The sequence below is a fragment of the Myotis yumanensis genome, unplaced genomic scaffold, assembly GCF_028538775.1.
Source record: "Myotis yumanensis isolate MYYU_CA2020_CCGP unplaced genomic scaffold, mMyoYum1.0.hap1 SCAF_1, whole genome shotgun sequence".
Lineage (NCBI taxonomy): Eukaryota > Metazoa > Chordata > Mammalia > Chiroptera > Vespertilionidae > Myotis > Myotis yumanensis.
In genome coordinates this window covers 69,675,811-69,699,971 of record NW_027223752.1, presented here as the reverse complement: position 1 = coordinate 69,699,971, position 24,161 = coordinate 69,675,811, and the positions used below count along the sequence as shown (strand labels likewise).

At 42.0% G+C, this 24,161-nt stretch overlaps 2 protein-coding genes across 5 annotated transcripts in view; one reads left to right on the top strand and one right to left on the bottom strand.

Annotated features, from left to right (window-relative positions):
- Positions 1 to 22,789, top strand: part of TUBGCP4 (tubulin gamma complex component 4) — a 50,974-nt gene extending 28,185 nt beyond the window's left edge. For both annotated transcript variants that reach the window (XM_070424053.1, XM_070424060.1), the window contains 11 exons: positions 2,683 to 2,848; positions 3,524 to 3,648; positions 12,012 to 12,062; positions 12,484 to 12,589; positions 14,063 to 14,170; positions 14,469 to 14,607; positions 17,138 to 17,315; positions 17,839 to 17,973; positions 20,080 to 20,196; positions 20,813 to 20,952; positions 21,790 to 22,789. In XM_070424053.1, coding sequence (XP_070280154.1) covers positions 2,683 to 2,848; positions 3,524 to 3,648; positions 12,012 to 12,062; positions 12,484 to 12,589; positions 14,063 to 14,170; positions 14,469 to 14,607; positions 17,138 to 17,315; positions 17,839 to 17,973; positions 20,080 to 20,196; positions 20,813 to 20,952; positions 21,790 to 21,802 — 1,278 coding nt within the window. In that variant the 3' untranslated portion in view covers positions 21,803 to 22,789. The remainder of the gene's footprint in view (positions 1 to 2,682; positions 2,849 to 3,523; positions 3,649 to 12,011; positions 12,063 to 12,483; positions 12,590 to 14,062; positions 14,171 to 14,468; positions 14,608 to 17,137; positions 17,316 to 17,838; positions 17,974 to 20,079; positions 20,197 to 20,812; positions 20,953 to 21,789) is intronic.
- TP53BP1 (tumor protein p53 binding protein 1) overlaps positions 19,495 to 24,161 on the bottom strand; it is a 104,201-nt gene continuing 99,534 nt past the window's right edge. For all 3 annotated transcript variants that reach the window (XM_070423789.1, XM_070423783.1, XM_070423799.1), the window contains one exon: positions 19,495 to 23,828. In XM_070423789.1, the coding sequence (XP_070279890.1) occupies positions 23,641 to 23,828 (188 nt within the window). In that variant the 3' untranslated portion in view covers positions 19,495 to 23,640. The remainder of the gene's footprint in view (positions 23,829 to 24,161) is intronic.

The following is a 24,161-nucleotide window of genomic DNA, read 5'->3' as shown; positions in this document are numbered from 1 at the left end:
TTGTGAGATTCCTTTTGTTTCCCCTTTTCCTAGTATAAGCTTTTAAAAGGTTAATAATAAGTCTTGTCTCCTAAAGTAGGTTGTAGCTACACTGTAGTATTTATTTATAAATATATTTTTATTGATTTCAGAGAGAGGGAGAGAGAGAGAAACATCAATGATGAGAGAGAATCATTAACCAGCTGCCTCCTGCATGCCCCCTACTGGGGATCAAGCCAGCAACCTGGGCATTTGCCCTGACCAGGAATTGAACCGTTATCCCCTGGTTCATAGGTCGACACTCAACCACTGAGCCACACTGGCTGGGCTACCCTGTAGTATTTAAATGCAGTTTGGAGTTTTAATTAAACTCCCCAAAGTCCTCTCTTGTCCTTATTCATCCATCCATTCATTTATCCTGTTACAACATTTAATTAAATGGGTGTTATATGCCAGGCACTGTTCTAGGTGCCACAACTACGTAGACAAATAGGTAGTAGTTCATGTCCTTAAAGAGCTTATAGTTTAATGGAAGGTATAAGTAAACAGTAACATTACAGTGTACTAAGTATTCTGGAAAGAGTAAGTACGGGTATCAGAACATGGTATAAAAGTAACTAGAGAAGTCTTTTCAGTGAAATATATGGGTAAATTGCAAAGAGTTTGAGAGGAGAGGTCAAGAAACGTTGCAGGCATGTGTGTAAATATTCTAGGGAAGGATGTGTGTGAAGTAAAGAGCCCATGAAGGACATGGCTCATTTGGGGAACCATTAGTAATTCAATTGAAATGGTCAAGTAAAGACTGAAGTATCTTGTAAGGACAGTGGAGGGAATGGGGGAAGTGGCAATCTGTGAAGCTGTTGAGTTAAGCAGAGATAAGATCATGAGAGCCCTTGTAAACAATGGGAAGGAATTTGAACTTCAACCTGAAAAGAGCTGGGAGCCAGTGAAGAATTTTAGGCAATATATTAGCACCATTGGACTTTATGATAGATCACTCTGGATACGGTGTGGGGATTCTTTGTGGGGGTTTTTTTTAATCAAGATTCACTGTAGGTACATTAGAAGAATGTGGGTGAAAATAATAATGGCTAAACCAAGGGTATTAACAGTAAATATGGAGAAAAATAAAGAGGCTTGAGAGAGATTTAAGAAGTGGAATAAGTAGGCCTTAGTGATTGATTGGATATGGACCCAGAGGAAAGAATCAAGGATGATACCTAAGTGTCTGCTTTCAACAGCTAGGCGAGTAGTGATGATAAGCAATGTATATTGCTAGTATTGGAGGAAAGAATATGGATCTAATTTTGGACATGTTGAGTTTGAGGTACTTGTAGGAAATGTCCAGTGGGCTGAGGCTGGCACTCATGAGAGCAATCTAGCTTAAAGGTGACGATTTAGGCATCATCATCTTTAGAAATATTTAATCTGGGGTCCATGTGGGACTTCAGGAGGTTCTGTGAAATGTATGTCTGTATATTTGTCTGGAAACTTTTATAATTGTGAGTTCTGTGATGTAAAAACTTAAAATACCTGTTATGGTGAAAAATTCAGCCATAGAAGATGTGATTGTCGATAAAGAGGATGGAGAGTGAAAGGAAAAGGAATAGTGCCAGGAGGAACACCAGCACGAAGCCCAAAACAGCGAGGGCAAATAGCAGAGGTCAAAGTCAGGACAGTCGAGTCCCTTGGAACTAGATAAGGGTCAAATCTAAAGCAAGTCAGGGATTGGGGGTGCGAGTGATTGGGGGGGGAGGGTATCTGGGTCCTTCTGGGCTATGTCAGTGGTTCTCCAGCTTCACTGTGCACCGGAGTCACCTGGAGAGCTTGTTAAAACAGATCGCTGGGCCTCGTTGCCCAAGTTTTCTGTAGATCTGGGAAGGGGCTTGACAATTTGCATTTCTTATGAGCCTAACCAATGGACACAGGCACCAGGGGGTGAGGGCATGAGTGGGGGGTGAGGGGAGGGATGGGGGGATAAGGACACATATGTAATACCTTAATCAATAAAGAAAAAAAATTTTTTGAGAAAAAATATTTGCATTTCTAACAAGCTCCCATGTGAAACTGATGCTGCTGATCCAGGAGCCACACGTTGAGAACCACATGGCTAAATGACTTGGGGCTGGAGTAAAGAGCTGGGCAGAGCAGGCATGTACACAAGATGATAAAATCATAGACGTGTAGACTTGGGAAAAGATCAAGTATTCCACGGTACAAGTAGAGAAACTGAGTTCCAGATCTGCACAAGTAGTAAAGGCGGAGTGAGGACAAAAATCCTAATATTAAAAAAACACTGGTCCCGCCAGGGTGGCTCAGTGGTTGAGTGTTGACCCCTGAACCAGGAGGTCACAGATCCCTGGTCAAGGCACATGCCCAGGTTGTGGGCTAGTTCCCAGTAGGAGGCGTGCAAGAGGCAGCCGGTCAATGATTCTCTCTCATCATTGATGTTTCTATTTCTCCCTCTCCCTTCCTCTCTCTGAAATCAATAAAAAACATATTACAAACAACAACAACAAAACACTATTATTTCCACCATCTCCTGTGCTGCCTGAAAATGGAATACATCTTTTAACACTAGATGCAACTTCAGATTTAAAGTCCCTGCTCTATTTACAGAAAATATATATCACGTGTTGGGATGTTTTCTTGTTTTCCCTTTCTTCATACATCATCTCTGATATGGGTTACTTCCCTGACCAGCGCCTGATAGAGGAAGAGAACATGCTGGCACCATCTCTAAAGCAGTTTTCCCTGCGCGTGGAGATTCTGCCATCCTACATCCCAGTGAGGGTTGCTGAAAAAATCCTGTTTGTTGGAGAGTCTGTCCAGATGTTTGAGAATCAAAATGTCAACCTGACTAGAAAAGGTAAGAATATCCTTGCATAATGTACCCCATCTTCCAAGGCCCTTCTGGAGAGTGCGCAAACCCAAGTACCCCTGGTCCTAGTGAGTGGTGAGTAATGTTTATATACTGACATTTCAGCACAACCATGACGTGCTTGCTCACGAGCCAGTGAAGGAGCTGCGCCAGCAGGATGGGGGACCCTTGCCTCCTGGTTGTGCCCCGCCTCCTGTGATGGTTGTTATGCCCAGATTTCAAGATCCCCCAAAAGAAACCACCAGGGAGCACCAAGTCCGATGCAAAAGCATAGAGCCTTTATTCAAGCTAGCTTGGTCCCTCTCTACCTCCATTACTGGATGCGAGAGAGCCCGGAGTTTCGAAAGAACAAAGATTTTATAGGGCTTGGGGTCGGGGGGTGAGGGCTCACTCGGACCACTGATTTGGCCGATTCCGGTTGGTTGAGTGAGGTCCGGGGGCTAATGACGCAAGGGCAGGGTGCAGTTAGGGTCTGGTTACACAAAGACAGGGGGTGGCTAGCATACTCTTGGCCTTGAGTTTGTTTTCCCTTGCATTCCCATTGGCTGAGATAAGGGCAGGCTGAGTAACTGATACATTCTATGGCTTTTTCTTGGAAGAGGGGTTAGGGACACAGCTATCAGTCCTGTTCTGTCCTTTCAATGGTGCCTTCCCATTTTGCAGGATCCATTTTGAAAAACCAGGAGGACACTTTTGCTGCCGAGCTGCATCGCCTCAAGCAGCAGCCGCTCTTCAGCCTGGTGGACTTTGAGCAGGTGGTGGACCGTATTCGGAGCACTGTGGCTGAGGTTTGTCTCATCGTCTGTTTTCTTAGGAAGAAAGTGGATTAATTTCCCCAGGAATTGAATACTTGACTTTTGCTTCTTCTTAATGTGGTAAGAACTTAGCTTGGAGGGAACTGTTTGACAGAGTTGAAGGGCAAGAAGTAGGAAATGAAAAGATTCTCTCTGTTCTTAATAGTAGAGGCGGAGCTGCCTTAGCCTCTCGCTCCTGGCAGGAGTTTACGAGTTAGTTAACTAGCTCGCTGAATAAAGGACGGTCTTGGTTTCATTTCACATCATCAGCATTTTTAATCTGTCTGTATACAGTAGTTGGCAATAACTCCAAGGAACCGATGGATTCTGAGTAAATGTAGTGCCTTATGTTTTATAATGGCTTTATTAGTTATTCTGCCATTTGTGGATATGATACTCCTGAGGAAGACAGAACAGGTATAATTTTCCCATTCCTGTAAATGAAAACAACACTCAGGAAGCTAACTTGCCTGGTGTTGCACAGTAAGTAACCAAGGTGAGGTCAGAAACAGGTCTTCCGACCCATACCCAGTTCATTGTTCATATGTGAATCGTGCTTCATCCATGAACTTAAATTATGACCAATACTTTTTCAAATGGGCATATGTTCTGTCCTTATGATACAGTTTGGCTCACAGGTGTGTGATAATGTGAAATGAAATCTTCAGTTAGTCAACTGGGTTGTTGATTGTGTTAGTGGTTTTCAACTCTGGCTGCGCGTAGAATCCCAGTGGAGATAATAAAGCTTACTCGCACCATGTCCTTTCCTCAGAGCTTCTGATTTGTAAGTCAGGAGGGCATAGGTACTTGTATTTATACCAACCAACCAATAAACAAACCCCTGCAGGTTATTTTGAAGCATAGCCAATGCACTAGGGCAGGGGTGGGCAACCCCTGGCACGCATGCCAAACATGGCACGCCAGTAACTTTTGCTGGCACGCGAAACCCTCTCTTATAATCTTCCATTTACAATTTTTTTCTTAATATCGCCTTTTTTATTTTTCAGATAAATTCAGTGTAGGTACATCTTAGATAAATAACTAATTTTACATAACAAGTTATCTTAAAGACCATAGACATGGATTGACAAGAGAGGGGAAGAGCAATTACATCTATGCCTCTGCCTTAACTCTCCCTGCCTTCCTAGATCCGACCCATGTTTTGGTTTCATCCACATACGCTTGTGAATCTTTGTTCTCAGTGATGAATTTTGTTAAGTCTCGTAATAGGAGTAGCCTGACGGATGAAAGTAGTAGCTCGTGCATATCTCTGAAGGTCACGAAATATAAACCTGATGTAAAATCTCTGTCATCAGTGATGCAGCAGCAAAAGTCCCACTGATAATATCAAACGGAGTCATAAAGTTTTCTGTCGGACTATCAGTGTACATGTATACATTAAAAAATAAATGTATTTTTCATCATCATATACTGTGTTTTTGTCACTCGAATGAATTTTATTATCTCTTCAAGGTTCTTTTTTTTATTATTCTTTATTCACTGCACAAACCAGATTCTTCTCCAGTCTCTCCTCTAAATTGGACTTAACCCTACATCCCTAATTTCTGTTTAGTGTTTTTATGAAAGGCTTTTCTCATTAAGACTTTACTGATGTAGGAGAATCACCACTCCCATCACTCCATGTATCTGGGGCTGCTCCTTTTTTGGATACCAGCTCTGCCCTTGGCCCTCCTCTCTCTTGTGGTCCCAGTGATCCACACCCTGCTGCCTACTCCTCATTCCTTGTCTTTTTGTACCCACTGCTTCCCCTCAAGGTTCTTCACATACGTACACCTTAAGAGATATCAAGTAGGCGTAACATGTTCTCAAAAAACTAGGGTTGGCACGCAGAAGAATTTTGAGTCAGAGATTTTGCTGGTTTGGGCACGCACTCACAAAAAGGTTGCCCACCCCTGCACTAGGGTCAGTGTCCAGAACCTGAGGAAGCTTAGCATTAGGTGCCCTCACATTGGAAGCCCAGTAATCTGTCACAAATTGTCATTATCTTTTTTGGTCACTGCCTCAAAAATTTCTAGGTGTTGGAGACAGAGTTGTGTTATAAACATAGAATATTAGACATTAAAATGGCCTTGAAGTATCACTTGATTTGATTCTTTATGGACAAGTAAATATCTGAATTACCTAGAATACACTTGCTATCACTTCCTGGCCTTTTGGCTGAGATCAAGTGTAGAGTACATTTTCCTGCCCTTTCAAACTTTCAAGACACTCCTCTGTCCTTAGCCAGGGCAGTGTTTGTCTAGGGGGCTGGTGTCTTCAGTTCCTTTCATCTGTTTTATTGAATCAATTTGTTCTTTTATCATTTTTGTGATAACTCTTTGGAAAATATAATTAATGAAGGAAAGTAAAATTGTCTTGAATTAATAAAATAAAGTTTCAAAAAAATTTTTTCTGGTGAAATTCTAAAATGCACATATTAGTAGAAATAATATTTCCAGTTTGTAAAAATGATAGACAAAAAAATTGAATCTCAAACTCTGAAGTGTTTCAGAATTTTACCTAATTGACTTTTTTTGAAAGGTATTGTTGTAACAATAACAACAACGTATAGTAATGAAGAGTAATACAGTGTATCCAGAGGGGAAAGAAGGAATGTCTTGCAAATACATATACTCATCCCTTCTTGGATCTTTCTTTTCTTTTCTTATTTTTTTTCTTATTTTTTTTTTTTAATCCTTACCTGAGGATATTTTTTCCACTGATTTTTAGGGAGAGTGGAAGAGAGAGGGAAAGAGAGAGAAACATCGATGTAAGAGAAACACATTGATTGGTTGCCTCCAACCAGGGCCAGGGACTGAGGAGACGCAACCAAGGTATGTGCCGTTTACCAGAATCGAACCCAGGACCCTTTGGTCCATAGGCCGACGCTCTATTCACTGAGAAAAACTGGCTAGGGCTCTTCTATTTTTAATATTTGTTTCCTAAGATTATATCTATATGTATGTTTGTATGTTAAATGTTACTTTGACTTTGTCCACAAGTTTGTTGCCTGCGTTGTATTTCCATTATCATTTTGAATAATTTTAAATTTTCTTTTATAATTTTCTTTTTAACCCAAGGGATTTATTAAGTTTTATTTTTATTGCACTATAGTTGGAGAATATAGTCTGTATATTAGTCCTTTGGAATTTATTGAGGCTTCCTTATGGACTATTAGTAGGTCTGTTTTGTGTTTTTAATTGGTCTTCATCTGCCCAGAGTATGTATATTCTGTGCTGAGTCTTAGAGCTCTATGCATGTCCTAATTCCTCATATTAGGTTAAATGTTAAGCATGCATGTATTTATAAGGAATATATGTTTTTTGTTTTTTGATGTATACATAATGTCCTCTTTATCACAAACTTATATGTATATAGTATATTTTCACTTGAATTCTATTTTATTAGTTATCAAGATCACTATCTAGTTTTCTTTCAAGTCATATTTATGCCTTCTTTCATCCTTTATTTTCAACCTTCCTATGTGCTTTATCCCACCCTTCTTACCCTTCCTCTCCCAGGCAACCACTGATCTGCCATATATCCCAGCGGTTGCCAACCGGTGGTCCACGCACCACTGGTGGTCCATGAGGTCCGAAAGGTTGGCAACTGCTGATATAATCTGTCACTATAGATTAGTTTGCATTTTCTAGATTTTCTATAAATGGAATCAAACAGTATGTACTATTTTTGGTGGGAGGTGGGTCAGGCTCCTTTTACTCTGCATAATTATTTTGAGATTAATCCATTTCGCATGTATCAATAGTTTATTTCTTTTATTTTAGCTTGCACACAACACTCATAACCATCGTTAATACATGTTATTTTAAATGCTTCTCAATGTATTACAGAAGAGCTATCACATCCATTTCCTGAAATGACACTCTTCTCAAAGTATACTAAACATCCAATTCTTTTTTTCAATCTTTCAATTGCAGTTGACATACAATATTATATTAGTTTCAGGTGTACAACATAGTGATTCAACATTTATATAACTTACAAGTGATCACCCTGATAAATCTAGTACCCATCTGACACCATACAAAGTTATTAAAATATTAGAGGCCGGGTGCACGAATTCGTGCACCAGTGGGGTCCCTCAGGCTGGCCGGCAGGATCAGGCCAAAACTGGCTCTCCAACATCCTCTGAGGGGTCCCGGATTGTGAGAGGGTACAGGCCAGGCTGAGGAACCCCACTGGTGCACGACTGGGGCTGGGGAGGGACATGAGAGGTTGGCCAGCCAGGGAAGGACTGCGGGAGGGTCCCAGGGCGTGTCCAGCCCATCTAGCTCAGTCCCTACCCGCCAGACCCCAGCAGCAAGCTAACCTACCCATCCAAGCATCTGCCCCCCTGGTGGTCAGTGCACGTCATAGTGACTGGTCGACCAGTCGACTGTCTGCCTCCCGCCCTCCCCCCCCCCACCCCCCCCCCCCCGTGGTCAGTGCACATCATAGTGACTGGTCAACTGCCCCCTGGTGATCAGTGCACGTAATAGCGAGCTGTTGAGCGGCCTTAGCATATCATTAGCATATTACGCTTTGGTTGAACAGACAACTAGACACTTAGGATATTAGGCTTTTATTATATAGGATTAACAGTGTTCCCTATGCTGTACTTTACATCCCTGTGACTATTTTTATAATTTCCCATTTAAATCCCTTCCCCTTTTACCCATTCTCTCAACTACCCTTCCATCTGGTAACCATCAATTTGTCCTCTGTATCTATGAGTTTGTTTCTGTTTTGCTTGTTCATTTTTGTTTTTTAGATTCCACATATAAGTGAAATCATGTTGTATTTGTCTTTATCTGACTTATTTCATTTAGTATACTACTCTCTGAGAGGTCCATCCATGTTGTCACAAATGGCAAGATTGCATTCTTTTTTTTTTTAATATTTTTTATTGATTTTTTACAGAGAGGAAGGGAGAGGGATAGAGAGCTAGAAAAATCGATGAGAGAGAAACATCGACCAGCCGCCTCCTGCACACCTCCCACTGGGGATGTGCCCGCAACCAAGGCACATGCCCTTGACCGGAATCGAACCTGGGACCTCTCAGTCCGCAGGCCGACGCTCCATCCACTGAGCCAAACCGGCCTGGCGATTGCATTCTTTTTTATGGCTGAGTAATATTCCATTGTATATATGTACCACTTCTTTTTTATTCATTCATCTATCGATGAGCACATAGGTTACTTCCATATTTTGGCTATTGTAAATAATGCTCTAATGAACATAGAGGTTTGTAAATCTTCTCGAATTACTGTTTTGGATTTCTTTAGCTAAATACCTGGAAGTGGAATTGCTGGGTGATGTGGTAGTTCTATTTTTTAATTTTTTGAGGGGTCTTGTTTTTTGTAGTGGCTGAACTTTATATTCCCACCAAGAGTACACAGGGTTTTCTTTTTTAAAATATGTTTGTATTGATTTTAGAGAGAGAGGAAGGAAGAGGGATAGAGAGATGGAAACATCGATGAGAGAGAGAGACATCGCTCAGCTGCCTCCTGCATACTGGGGATTGAGCCTGAAAACCAGGCATATGCCCTGACCAGGAATTGAACTAGGGACCTCTTGGTTCATGGGTCCATGCTCAACCACTGAGCAACACTGGCCAGGCTATAAGGGTTTTCTTCACATCCTCACCAACACTTGTTATTTCTTATCTTCTTGATCGTAGCCATTCTAACAGGTGGGAGGTGATATCTTATTCTGGTTTTGATTTGCATTTCCCTGATGATTAGTGATGCTAAGTATCTCTTCCTGTACCTATTGGCCATTTGGATTCTTTTTTGGAAAAATGTCTATTCATATCTTCCTGTTATTGAGTTGTATGAGTTTTGTTAATATACTTTGGATATTAGCCCCTTATCAGATATATGGTTTGCATACATTTTCTCATTCCATAGGTACCTTTTCATTTTGTTGATTATTTCTTTTGCTGGTCAGAGGTTGTAAGTTTGTTGTAGTCCCACTTATTGTTTTTTGCTATTGTTGTTTGTGATTTTGGAAAATCATTGCCAAGATGAATATCAAGGAGTTTCTTCCCTACAGTTTCTTCTAGGAAGTTTATTAGTAGGTCTTATGCTTAAGTCTTTGATCCATTTTGAGTTAATGTTTGTATATGGTGTAAGACAGGAGTCCAATTTTATTTTTATGCATGTGTTTATCCAGTTTTCGAAGCACCATTTATTGAAGAGACTATCCTTTCCTCATTGGGTGTCTTGGTTCCCTTGTGAAATATCAGTTGACTGTATGTGTGGGGATTTCATTGTGAGTTTTCTGTTCTGTTACATAGGTCTCTATGTCTGTTTTTATGCCAGTACCATACTTCCTAAATTACTGTAGCTTTGTAGTACAGTTTGAAATTAGGAAGTGTGATGTCTCCAGCTTTGTATTTCAGGATCGTTTGGGCTATTTGGGACCTTTTGTGGTTCCATACAAACTTTATAATTGTGTTTTCTATTTCTGTGAAGAATGCCTTTGGAATTTTGATGTATGGAATCTATAGATGACTTTGGGTAATATGGACATTTTATTTTAATTCTTTTTAATCCTCACCCAAGGATATGGAGAGAGAGAGAAGGGAGGGCCGTTGATGTGAGAGAGAAACATCGATCGGTTGTCTCCCATATACATCCCACCTAAGGATTGAACCCACAACCCAGGTATGTACCCTGACCTGGAATCAAACTGGCAACCTTTTGGTGCACAGGACAACGCTCAACCAACTGAGCCACACCAGCTGGGTAGGGTAGTATGGACATTTTAACTATTAATTCTTCTGATCCACAAACATGGAATGTCTTTCAGTTTGTTTGTGCAGTCTTTGATTTCTTTCAGCAAAGTCTTGTTGTTTTTGTTGTATGTATCTTTCACTTCCTTGGTTAAGTTTATTATTTTACTCAGCATAATTGAGATTAATCCATGTTGCATGTATCAGTAGTTTACCCTTTCTATTGCTAAATCAATGTGTTTTCTCTTCCTCTGTTGATAAATATTTAGGTTTTTCCCGCATTGTAGTTTTAATTTGTATTCCCCTAATGACATTAACATTTTTATATGTTTATTTACCATCCATATATCTCCTTTGGTGAAGTGTCAGTTCAAATCTTTTGTCCATTTTTATTGTTTTTATTTTGTTTTTTTACTATTTGTTTCAAGAATTCTTTATTCTAGATATAAGTCCTTTGATATGTGACTTAAAAATATTTTCTCCCAATCTATGACTTGTCTTTTCATTCCCTTAACACTGTCTTTCAAATAGCAGAAGTTAATTTTTACTAAATCCAGTTTACCAATTTTTATTCTTTTATGGATCATGCTTTTGGCATTGTGCCTAAGAAATCTTTGCTTAACTAACCAAGGTCATAAAAATTTTCTCTTGTTTTCTTCTAGAAATTTATGGATTTCAGTTTTACTATTAGGTTTGTGATCATTTTGAGTTAATTTTTCTATGTTGTACAAGGTATGAATCAACTTTTTAAAAATTTTAGTATCTTTTACTTATTCATAAGAAAACAATTCACATAGCTCAAAAATAAAAATACAGGAGGAAAAATGCTTTGACTTCATGCCCAGTTCCCATTTTCCTTAACCCAACATTATAAATTTTCTTTCTTCTGTATAGATATATATTTGTGGCATATGTAAGGATTATGAATATGTGTTTTCCCCTTTGTTACACAAAAGATAGTTCCCTGTATACAGTATTATACAACTTGGTTTTCTCTGCTTAACAATGTCTTGGTAATATTTACACATTTCCCTAGAGAAGGTCCTGGTTATGTTTTACAGCTACACAGTATTCCACTATATGGATTGAATCAACTTTTAATTTTTTACATGTGGATATCCAATTGTTCTAGCAACTTGGTTGTTTGCTATAGAGTTTTGGAACATACCCTTTCTAAGAATGTTTCCTTTTGTTTCTTGTTTGTTTTTCTAAAATCATGAAAGGATATTGACTTTTATCAAATGCTTTTTCTGTATCTATTGAAGTGATCATATGGTTTTTATTTTTTATATTTAATTTATTAATTACATATTTAAATGTTTAATTTTTTATTGAATAAATTTACATAACACCATTTGAGCCATTTAAAGGTAGTATAAAATTCATTGGTTTTTAGTGTATTCACCATGTTGTATAATCATCACTACTATTTAATTTCAGAACATTTCCACCTCATATATATTATTTTGCTGTTAAACTACCCTTTCATTCCTGGATTTAACCCGACTTGGTCATGGTTTATATTTTTTTGTCAACATTGCTGGATTTGTACAAAACCATGTTTTACGTTAATTTTCATTGTAATGAAATGTTGTCCTTGTTTTGTTGGTTCTTTTCACAGCATCTCTGGAAGCTGATGGTAGAAGAGTCAGATTTACTGGGTCAGCTGAAGGTAATAGCTTAGCTGTCCTATTCACTCTTAAAATGACGCTGGTGAGCAGTGACTTTATTTTCCAGCCTCTGCTGAGAGCGCTGATTGCTTGTACCCAGATTTCTAGATGACCTGACATGTCCTCGGCCAAGTGGGCCACCTCCTCCTGTTACTACAAATGAACTACAGTACAAAACTTTAGGTGTTAAGTTTATTCTGGCGTAACATAACTGTTTTTACTGAATGATACCAAAGACACACCAGACATTCTGCCCTGAGGGATTGCTAAAAAGGCCCCTTTAAAATGCCAGAAGCCTATGTCCTTTTGTACGGTAACTCAAACTGATGAACTTTGGAAATTATGTGTGTAATTCCAGTACGACAGTGAGGAGCTCAGGGCCCTGCTGGATTACCAATTATAAATTGAAATTCTTTTTTGCAGATCATTAAAGACTTCTACCTTCTTGGACGTGGAGAACTGTTTCAGGCCTTCATTGACACAGCTCAACACATGTTAAAAACACCACCCACTGCAGTCACGGAACATGGTAATTGCCCCGGGGGCCTGAGGATGACCAGCTGACTGAAGTTGTAGGGTGTTTCTTGGCTGCTGTCGAACCATTTTGGCTGCAGACTGGCTAGTTACAGAGATGCAAGGCCTTCCAGGTGGGCTTCCCACCTGGTCACGGGGAGCAGCCTCTTGGCTTGTGACCGATTCTGGAAGAGTCGGTTCAGGCCTTCAAACCATCAGATTATAGCCTTCTACCCCCATGGGACACGTTGGGACTTATTGCCACCTACTGTACTAGAATTCTTTAGGTTGTAATGACGGGAACCTAACCTGAACTAACTTAGGTAGAAAAGGAGAATACATTTGCTATTGTATCTGTAACTCCAGGGGGGTAGGGTATAGCTGGGCCTCAGAACAACTGATGTTAGCGGCTTGAATTCTGCTAAGATCCTCTCTGTCTTACCATGTCTTCTCTGTGCCCCTTGTACACTCCTTGATGGCCTTACATTTCCATCTGGAAACGTGGCCACTAGCAGATCCTAGGAGCATGCCTCACAATGTCTACCAAATCTGATCTCTTTGGTAGCAAAATAAAAAATTCCGAGGAAATTTTTTGATGAGCCCAGCCCAGATCTTATACCTATCCCTGGAACAGAGAGGTCAGGCATCAAGATGTGCCTTCTTCAGTAAAGTGTTTATCTTTGACCAACGGGGATGATCACTATTCCCATTCAGATTACATGAGGGAAGTTGGGTGAGGATCAGAGTTAAAAAGAAAATAGGGGCGGGGGGCGGTGAGGAGGGGGACAGAGTTACTATTTTTCTAGCTCTATAAAACAATAGATGTCCACTACACTTACATAGGACTTTTTTGGTTGCAAATATCAGAAAACCCGATTCAAACTCACTTAAAGAGGAGAAAATAATTTATTGATTCTTATGACTGAAAAGGTCAGAAGTATGATGGCTTTAGGCTGAGTTTGAGCTAATGGCTCATATGACACTTTCAGGATTTGGTATCATTCCATTTTTACCTCTGCCTTTCTTCTCAGACAGGCCTGTTCTGTATGGTGGCAGGATGGCCTCCAATGAACACACACACACACACACACACACACACACACACACACACACAGCTGTACTCACTCAGCATCTGAAAGCCTCTTAATTGGCCTGGCTTGGGTCATGTACAGACCCCTAAACAAAATAGTATATCAAGGTAGAGTATCATATTCCATTTGATCATGCCGGAGTCCCCTGCCAGCCCCTAGGATCAGGTATTGTCAACCCCACTGGAACTGCATGGATTACCCTGGGCAGGGTGATTCTCCAAGGAAAATCAGAATGCAGTTACCAGCAAGAGGAGGAGGAACGCATGATAGTCAGGCAAAAGCAACCGACGTCTATTGCGTCCTACTGTTTGTTTTCGGCAGCTGGGGGAGGTGGGAAGCCGAAGTCTGGGTTTGTTATGTAGCCAAGCACCCATGTCAGCCCATGTTCTTTCTTGCAGATGTGAACGTGGCCTTCCAGCAGTCGGCACACAAGGTGTTGCTAGACGATGACAACCTCCTCCCTCTGCTGCACTTGACGATTGAGTACCATGGGAAGGAGCACAAAGGTAGGCATTCTGTCGTACATCTTTCTGTTCCTGCTGCTCATCATCTGTTCTGCTACCTCTGCTTCCACCTACCTCCACAGAAGCCATAGCATTTTGGACCTTAGAAACCAGCTAGTTCCCATTTTATAACAACCTCCTAAGAGAACTCGACACAAACAGTTCCTTGCCTCTGCAAGTCCCCTTTGTGCTTCTGACACTGTGGGCTGAGGGAGCACTCATTTCCTGAATGCTACTCACCGTTGATCTCTAGTTCTAGATTAAAGTCTAATCTAGACATCCTTCCTCCTCTTCTTGACAGATGCTGCTCAGGCCAGGGACGGGCCTCCCCGGGAAACCTCTCCTCGGGAAGCCCCTGCATCGGGCTGGGCAGCCCTAGGTCTTTCCTACAAAGTGCAGTGGCCACTGCACATTCTCTTCACGCCTGCTGTCCTGGAGAAGTGAGTATTTCCACGTTTCTCGCAGGTAGTTAAGACCCACCTTACTTCCAAGGGAAGGAAGCAGGAATAGAATTGGTGGGAGAACAGTAGCCACCCTGTAAACCAGAGGTTTCAACTCAGATGCCTTGAGGGGCTGCACAGAAAACAGTAAGTGAAGCCACTGACCTGAGAAGTGGGGAGTCGTGGAGACTGGAATGAGAGGGAGGGTCAAACCCTTAAAACTATGAAAGGTTCACGTGCGTTTTTAATGCCAAAACAAGCAGTTTGACCCCTGGGACACGCAGTCCCTGCCCCACATGGGCCTGGCCCTGGGTAATCCCTCAGGCTGACCCAGTTCCTCCCTGACTTCTGTGACTATTTATTTACTGGGAAGACTTGCTGTGGACTTTAGCCACTGGAGAAGATCACCTCCTTATCCCCAGGGAGAGGCAGTGGGGCAGCCCAGCCCGCTGGGGGTGGAGTGAAGGAGTGTCACTCCAGGTGGGAAGACTCTTGGATCCGCCTGGTCTTTACCCTGAGAGCCTGCCAAGTGCTGTTGCTCGGCTCTGTCAGGACCTAACGTCCCTGAACCAGAGGGAGACTAGAGCTCTAGAGCAGTGGTTCTGAACCTTCTGGCCCTTTAAATACAGTTCCTCATGTTGTGACCCAACCATAAAATTATTTTCGTTGCTACTTCATAACTGTAATGTTGCTACTGTTATGAATTGTAATGTAAATATCTGATATGTAGGATGGTCTTAGGCGACCCCTGTGAAAGGGTCGTTCGACCGCCAAAGGGGTCGCGACCCACAGGTTGAGAACCGCTGCCTAGAGAAAGGAAGCAGGAGAAGCATATTTGACTGGTGATGGCCTCTGAAATCCATCCCCAACCCGTTTCAGGAATGTCCCAAATCCTGTGACAGGTTCTGCCGCTGGCCCCTGGCCTGGCTGGAGGATGGACGTGGTCATGCTCAGGCTAGGGGAATGGAGACAAGAGAAACAAATGAACAGCAGGGCCTCTCTTATTCCTCCCTCTTCCTGTTCACAACCCGCTTTACTTTTGGGTAGAGAAGCTTAGAGTGAGAGATTAGACATAAACTGGAAAAGATAAGGCTTGTTCGGGGGGCAGATTCTGTGGCAGGTTCAGAGCCCACAGCCCCACGGTCCGCTCACCTCCTCACTTGAAATGCCCTTAATGAAATCAAACTCAGAGGTATTTTTAAACTTCTTATTTTGAAAATCTCCTATGGACTATAGTGAACTCCCATGTATACATATCCAACTTCAGTAACCATCAACATTATGGGACTGATTTTGTGTGGTGTGTTTTTTTTGCTGGAGTCTATAAAGCAATCCCAGACATGTCATTCACTGTCATTATGTAATTCAAAAGATGTTTATAAGCACAACCACAATGCCATTATTATACCCAATAAAATTCTCTCTTGTCTGATATCCAGTCCACATTGAAATTCCCCCAATTATCTAAAAAATGTTTTCTATGGTTTACTCAAATCAGAATCCAAACAAGGTGAACTATTTTCAATATGTTGTTCCACTAGAAATAGGTAATTTTTTAAAAACCAAATGGAATTGGATTGTCTTCGGCATGCCTACCTAGAATAGGTAAATATACGCAGTTCCACCAGGAATCAGCTGCTCATCCCATGTGTCTTCTCCGTACAGGGTTCAGCAATAGGCAGTTAGCCCCTGAGCTTGCTGCAGGGGATCTCAGTGAGGGGAGCCCTCAACTTTATCTTCTCTTTGGGCTTCAGGGACAGAGAATCATATTAACCAAAATCCTTGGATCCTAACATACTCTTCCTATGGGTCCTTGAAAGACCCTCTTTTCTTCTTTCTTACACACTCTCACTCACACATACATACTCTCACTCATATATTTACACACGCTCTCACACACTCTCTCATACACACAGACACACACACACACACACACTCTCTCTCTCTCTCTCTCTCACATACTCTCACTCACACACACAGACACACACACTCTCTCTCTCACATACTCTCACTCACACACACACATGCGCGTTATAAAACCACTTCCCAGCACAAAAACTAGAACACTGACAATAATTTCCATCTACCCATGTGGTCCTTCCCAGTCCTGCCCTCTTGCCTCCCGCATCCCAAAGTGACCACTATCCTAAATTCCATGTTTTCTATCACATACCTATGTTTAGTTTTATAACATCTAAATATATTCCCCCAAAGTATATACTTGTTCCTATGTAGTTGTTTTAAACACTATAAAAAAGGGTATAAGACTATACTATGTACTCTTTTGAGATTTACCTTTTTATTCAAAATGATATTACTGGGAGTCGTTTTGTTGTGTTGTACAGCTGAAGTTCACTTTATGGCTATGTAACAGTCCATCAAATAATTTTATTTGTCCCCATCTCTAGCCATTCTTATTTCCTTCTTGCCTTTTTGGGGAGGGGCAGGTGGCACAAAGTGCTGGGGTCTGTCGAGGGATGGGGCGGGGAGTGAAGTTTTCACCTTGCATAGCCTGATGTTTCTGTCCCAGGTACAACGTTGTTTTCAAGTACTTACTGAGTGTGCGCCGGGTGCAAGCTGAACTGCAGCACTGCTGGGCCCTGCAGATGCAGCGCAAGCACCTCAAATCCAACCAGACCGACGCAGTCAAGTGGCGCCTGAGAAATCACATGGCCTTCCTGGTGGACAATCTTCAGTATTACCTCCAGGTCTGTGCTGACGGAGGAGGAGAGGAAGGGGTACAAAGAGAAGTCTGGGATGTTGGCAGGAGTTTGGTGAAACACTGGGGTTTGAGAAAATTCACGATTTTATCAATGGGCTTGTTTCTTGGGGGCGTTTTTGAGGAAAGTGAAAATAAATGAAGGAAAAAGAGGGGTCCTATCAACAGTGCAGTATTTATTGTTGACCTGGCCATTATTTTTAGTTTGCTGTAACTTCCGGAATCCTGTAGGACATAACCAAGTCAGTCAGTGGGGGGGTGTGGCAGGAGGGGATTGGGCTGGGGCAGGTGGTTGGGTGGGGAATCTGCCAGGACTGGAGGCTGAAGAATTAGGCAGATAACTTTCTACAAGGCTGGGTCTCTAAGGGTGTCTTTGGTCAGCCTTAAAGTGGCTTCGATAGGAGAAAGATGGGTGGGGGCAGGGAACTTCTGTGTCTTCTTGTCAGGCATTACTGTCCTTGAGTGCTCAGAATATGCAAGCTGCTGTAATTATTTGTGTAACTGTCTACCAGGTAGATGTGCTGGAGTCTCAGTTCTCACAGCTGCTTCATCAAATCAACTCTACCCGAGACTTTGAAAGCATCCGATTGGCTCACGACCACTTCCTGAGCAATTTGCTGGCTCAGTCCTTTATCTTGTTGAAACCTGTAAGTAGGACTGATTGGTTTTCTCAGACTGCTTCTAGCTTGAATGTTTCCTTAGCCACTTTGAGTTGCCAGGATATGGAACTATCATTAAGTAATTGTTTACCCTCCATTTTAAACAACTTATAAAGCAAAATGAAAGGGAATGTTAAAAGGGAACTTAAATGTCTTTGCATCTCTTAAATATATCATAGGGTGTGGTGAGCAGCTATATATAGATGACAAAATATGGGTTTAACCCTCAGAAGGAAGGATTTCAAGAAATTTAAAAAACCTTTCTGACACCACAGAAAGACCAACAAAAAGCATATAGAATTTACTTTTCTAGTATTGACTTCTTTTTAGCAAGAGAGGGGAAGGAGGAGAGAGAGAGGTGAACATTGATTTGCTGTCCCACTTATTTATGCATTCACTGACTGATTCTTGTATGTGCCTTAACCGGGGATTGAACCTGCAACCTTGGTATGTCAGGACAATGTTCTAACCAACTGAGCCACTGGGTCAAGTCTAGAAATCTTTGGATAAGGATCAATCAGTGTTTGAAAGTTGTTTTCAGACAACTGGAGTCGTGTCTCCCTCCCCATGTATATGATGTATATATGTACACACACATATGTATGTATGTATGTCTCCTTCAGGGAAGTTATTCACAACTTTGGATCCACATGGGAAACTTGGAACTTTAAAAAATGCGGCTCAGCCCTAACCGGTTTGGCTCAGTGGATAGAGCGTTGGCCTGTGGACTCAAGGGTCCTGGTTTCGATTCCGGTCAGGGGCATGTACCTTGGTTGCGGGCACATCCCCAGTAGGGAGTGTGCAGGAGGCAGCTGATCGATGTTTCTCTCTCATCGATGTTTCTAACTCTCTATCCCTCTCCCTTCCTCTCTGTAAAAAAATCAATAAAATATATTTTTTTAAAAAAATGAGGCCCAGAGCACTTAAATTAGAGTCCCTGGAGTGGGACCCAGGTACCAGTATTTATTTTTAAAATATTTTTTTCTTGAATTTAGAGAGGAAGGGAGAGAGAGATAGAAACATCAATGATGAGAGAGAATCACTGATGGGCTGCTTCCTGCAGGCCCCCCCTCCCACCCCGATTCCACAACCAGGGCATGTGCCCTGACCGGGAATCAAAGTGTGATCTCCTGGTTCATAGGTCGACGCTCAACCACTGAGCCACGCCGGACAGGTGGTACAAATATTTTTTAAAGCTCACAAGCTGATTCTAATTCCAGAATTTAAAAAAAAAAGATTGAAATGACCCTTTGTAGGTTATACTGTAACGGTTACCCTTTATCTCTGATGTGAGCTGTGCCACACCACAAGCACTGCAGACTCCTCTTTTGTCCTGGTTTGGGGCTGTTAATGTTGCTGCACTAAGGGGGAGAGAGTCATATAAATACACTCCAAAGGGTTCTGTGAGTTGAAAGCCACCAAGAACCACTGTGACAGGTATGCTGTCTTTGTATGGCATGAGTGCATCCTTGGGGAAAGCAGACTCTCAGAGCAGGTAGTCATCACTGAATATTTATTGAGTGCTTACTGTATGCAAGGCACTAGGGATACAAAGAGGTATAAGTCATGGCTCTGCCCTTAAGGAGCTCACAATCTAGTTGGAGAAACAGGACATACATACACACAGAGATCAGTAACAACATAGATGGGCTGAACAAACACGAACCGAATAGTACAGATAATATAGAGGAGAGAGAATTAGGGGGTCACTAAAGGCTACAGTAGGAAGGAAGCGCTCCACTGAGGAGCAGGGCCTGGTATTAGGAGGAGAGTGTCCCAGGCACAGGGAGCAACACTGAAAGCCAAGCTCAAGGCAGGAGCACGGGCGGTGGGTCCATGAAACGTGACTGGTTGGTTTAATTGGCTAGTGTGGAGGTTTTGTGCAGGGGCGACTAAGAGAGCAATAGCATCTTTGCCAGGAAGGGGTTTGTTTTACACGTGTTGTGTTTGGAGGAGTTGGCAGGACTTGCACATGACATTCTCACTCCTAAGGTCAGACGTGGGAGCATGAGAATAAGTTAGTTCTTATATTTTCCAAAATGTTTAATTTCACAGATCTCCTTTTTCCTAATGCCAATCTTGTTTCCTGTATAGGTGTTTCACTGCCTGAATGAAATTCTAGATCTCTGCCATAGCTTCTGCTCGCTGGTCAGTCAGAACCTGGGCCCCCTGGATGAACGTGGGGTCGCCCAGCTACGCATCCTGGTGAAGGTGAGCGGCCTGGCCAGTGGCAGTGGGCAGCCCTGTCCAAAGGATAGAGATGGCTTTGCCAATGGGAACCATATCTTTCCCTTTGAGGCAATAAAGCATTCCCCATACATACACACAGAAATAAATGACAAGATACAAATTTAAAACGTTACTGGTTGATTTTGAAGCAGGTAATTTTGTGCTGCCTCAGCATTCAAAAATAGGTCAGCCCTGGATAGTTTATTCAGCCCACCAATATGCATCGGCTTTGCTCTCACTCTCTCATGGCCAGGCTCCTTACTTCCTTCAACCGACTCTCTATCTCACGGAGATTATAATGATCTCCTGTAACAAAACGCACAGGCTCTCCACAGCCCCAGTACATGACAGAACATATTAATTTGAAGCTGGCTACGAAGTTCCTACTGAGGATGAGAGGACTTCCATAGGAAGTCCGAGTTCTGTGGACTCAGCACTACGAAGGCATTTCAGGAGCTAAGAGAAAGGGGCATGTGGGAAGGCCAGGTGGTGCTATAGAATTCTGAGCAGGGCTTTTCCCAAGGAACAGCCCGTCCCCTCTCCACATGGATAGTTGGTGAGTCAAGAGGAATGGCAACTTGAGTCCTTCTCTCTGCAGGGCTTTAGCCGTCAGTCTTCACTCCTATTCAAGATTCTCTCCAGTGTCCGTAATCATCAAATCAACTCGGATTTGGCTCAACTACTGTTACGACTAGATTATAACAAATACTACACCCAGGCTGGTGGAACTCTGGGCAGGTAGGAACAACCCCTGGGGAACTCAGTGGACTATGTATGTGGCTTTTATAAGACCAGTTGTAGAATTCCAAAGCTGGAGGCAGGCTTTAGCCATTACCTAACCAGGGATGGGGAGGTCTGGCCCGTGGGCCGTATAAGGCCCACAAAATCATTTGGTCTGGCCCTGCCAAGGCATTAGACGTGAGATAAATGTTTGACCAAATATAGCAGGCTAATTTTTAAGCTGATAATTTTGTTTGGCTTACAAATAATATAAATATCCAAATGGCCCTTGGCAGAAAAAAGGCTCCCCACCCCTGTTCTAATCCAAATATCCTCATTTTATAAACAAGGAAACGAAGGCTCAGAGAGAGAGAGGGCTGTGTCTGATCATCTTTAATAATTTTAATGGATATTTCCCAGTGAAAGTCATCATCATAGTAAAAGACTAAACTAGGCTGAGAAGGGTTTTAAGTTCTTGGCTAGGTTGTGTATTGCCATGCTGGGAAGCAGCATGGGTTCAGTTTCCAGTTCTGACATTAACTAGCTGTGCAGCTTCCGAGTCTGTGCAAGCAGAGGATCGCCCCTGCTAACTCTAAACTTCTTAAATCTAATACTGAGATGCAGTGGTTGTTGGCCTCACTCAGGTCTGTCCCATTTTAAAAAGCACTTGATTCTCCTTTCTCTCTCTGAAATGTTAAGCATATTTTCCTAAGCAATTTTAGCAGGAGTCAGAGAAACTTTGAATTTTAAGATGACATTATCTAGATCACAAGTTACCCTGATTCATATTTCTGTGAAGAAAATCTTAGCAAAGCATGTTTGATGAGGTGTTCCTTTTTTCTCCTTTTTTTCTAGTTTCGGGATGTGAACATTTCTGGTTCACAAACTAAAATAATAAATCTATCCCCGTTGCGTTCCGCCTTTAACAGAAGACTCAAAACCAATATCCCATTCTCTAGCCACTCACCAAATATCTGCAAACTACTGAGATGGCTCTGCCTTTCGCCCTAGAAGCAATTACTGAACATTCAAGAGTACAGATCCTCCCCTTGTTCCCATGTGGAAGGGTCTGCCCCCTTTAGGGAGTTCTGCACTTGCCCACAAAGGAGGACATGTGGCATCAACTCTCCCTCTGCTGACCATGCAAGATCCATTCCATTGAGGACATTTGTCAGATAAGTTCATTTACTGAGCACCTACTATGTGCCTAAGTACTGTTCAAGCTGCAAGAAATACAGCAGTAAGTAATCACATATCAGAAAGTGAAATATTTGTGGCCAGTGTGAAAAAGGAATTATATTTACAAATAGGTCAGCTGCTGGATGTTACCACTGAGCCGGGAAGGCACCAGGTAAGAGAGACTGTTCCATCCTTAAGGATTTTCAAAACTGTGAATCTGAAGAATTTTACCAATAACTTCCAATTATTTCAGACTGGTAAAAGGATTTTCTTCAGACTAGCTATTGACAATGTATTTAAAGTATTGTTTAACAAAGAAAAAGTTCCTTAAAAAAAAATGAGGTCAAATTGTTAGATTTCACATACTGAAATTAGAATTATCCCATTTTAGGAGCCCAACCATCACTAGTAATCACTAATATTTATATCATTGTGAATGAAAATAAATATTCATCGAATAATTTCCTTTCAACCAAAAAAGAATGCAGTATTCTGGCCTCAGTTTGTAGCCACTCAGTCTGGTCCTCACATCTTCATCTACCACATACTCTACCACCCTTATTCCCTGCAATTAAGCTAAAGATGACCTCTTCCACTGCTGCCCCTGGAGCCGGGGCTAGCAGACCATCGCCTGCCGCCTGTTTTTATAAATAAAGCTTTACTGTTACACACCCTCTCCATTCGCTTACCCGTGGTCTGTGGTTGCTTTCATGCCATCATGGCAAAGGTGAGTAGCTGTGACGCACGAAATGGCCCACAAAACCTAAAATGTTTACTATTTGGCAGAAAAAATATTTTTGGCCCCGGTTTTACAGATCGAAGATATTAACAGGGATGATGCTCCGGGTAGGGAAGGAACAACCTCCAGCATCTGTGACGATAGTAATGAAATTTAGTACCTGTGACTAGTACCTATAACGTTTCCAAGTTGTTGTCACTGTTTCTCATGTTGATCCCTGTAGAAAGTCACTGCTCATTCACAGCAATTGGTCCTTTTGCCTTTTAGCTCTCAGAACACAGTACCCACAGGTCAGTTTGGTGAGTGCAACTCTAAGAAGACAGATATTTTTAAATTGCCAGGAAACTCAGAACTATGCTGAATTTCACTCAACTTTTGGCACAACTATTAACCTGGACCTACTGTAAAATTCATTTTTTAGATACAGTGAATTTTAGACATCCCAGGATGACCTTTGACAGTGACGCTACAGAAAACTTTAAAAGTCACTCCTTGCTATTTTCCTTGCCTGGCTGTCCTCCTACAGTGAACAAGCCTATTGAAAACCACAGAGAAGGTACTGTTTGTCTTACTGCTTCTTCTGAGATTCAGCTCAAAGAAGTGGATGAAGAAATCCCAGTTACTACAACCAAAGAGATTCAACATTTATTTTATCATAAAAGTCCAGCAAATAAAACTATATACAAGATCCATGCAAAGAATCCAATTACACACAAGACACATTTAAAACCTTGTTAAAACACAATCTCCACAACAGCAAGGAATAAAACCGGTAAGACCAAGTATCCTTAGTGAGAAATATAATCGTGTTTATATTTTGGATGCTGCTTGAATCCAATTCTCTCCCCCACAATGAGGCACTGGATCACCCACTCTTGTGACACCACCGGCAGCTGCAATGCCTCCGCACACTTCAGCACCGAGGCCGGGCACGAGGGGTCCGTCACCACCACGTCAAAGACCCCTAAAGCGATATCTGCGGGAAGCAGGGGAAGGTGCACAAGGAAAGGAGATTCAATTTAACCCTCCATTAAAAAGCCAGATGTGCCTTCTAGGCCCGTACATCCCACTCTGCCCAAACTAAAACCCTGTATGTCAAACACAGCGTGCTACTGATCACAACCAAATGTGAAGTTATCCCTGAATGCAGACCTTACAGAAACGTTTAGCAAATGCACCACTGGACACCAATCGGAGCACGCACAGCCCAGTGCTTCACTTATGTTGGCTCACCCCTTGAAGGTGGTGCTTTGCTTCTCTCAGGTTAACCTTACCCGTGTAGCTATCATCAGTACTGAGACAGACCACA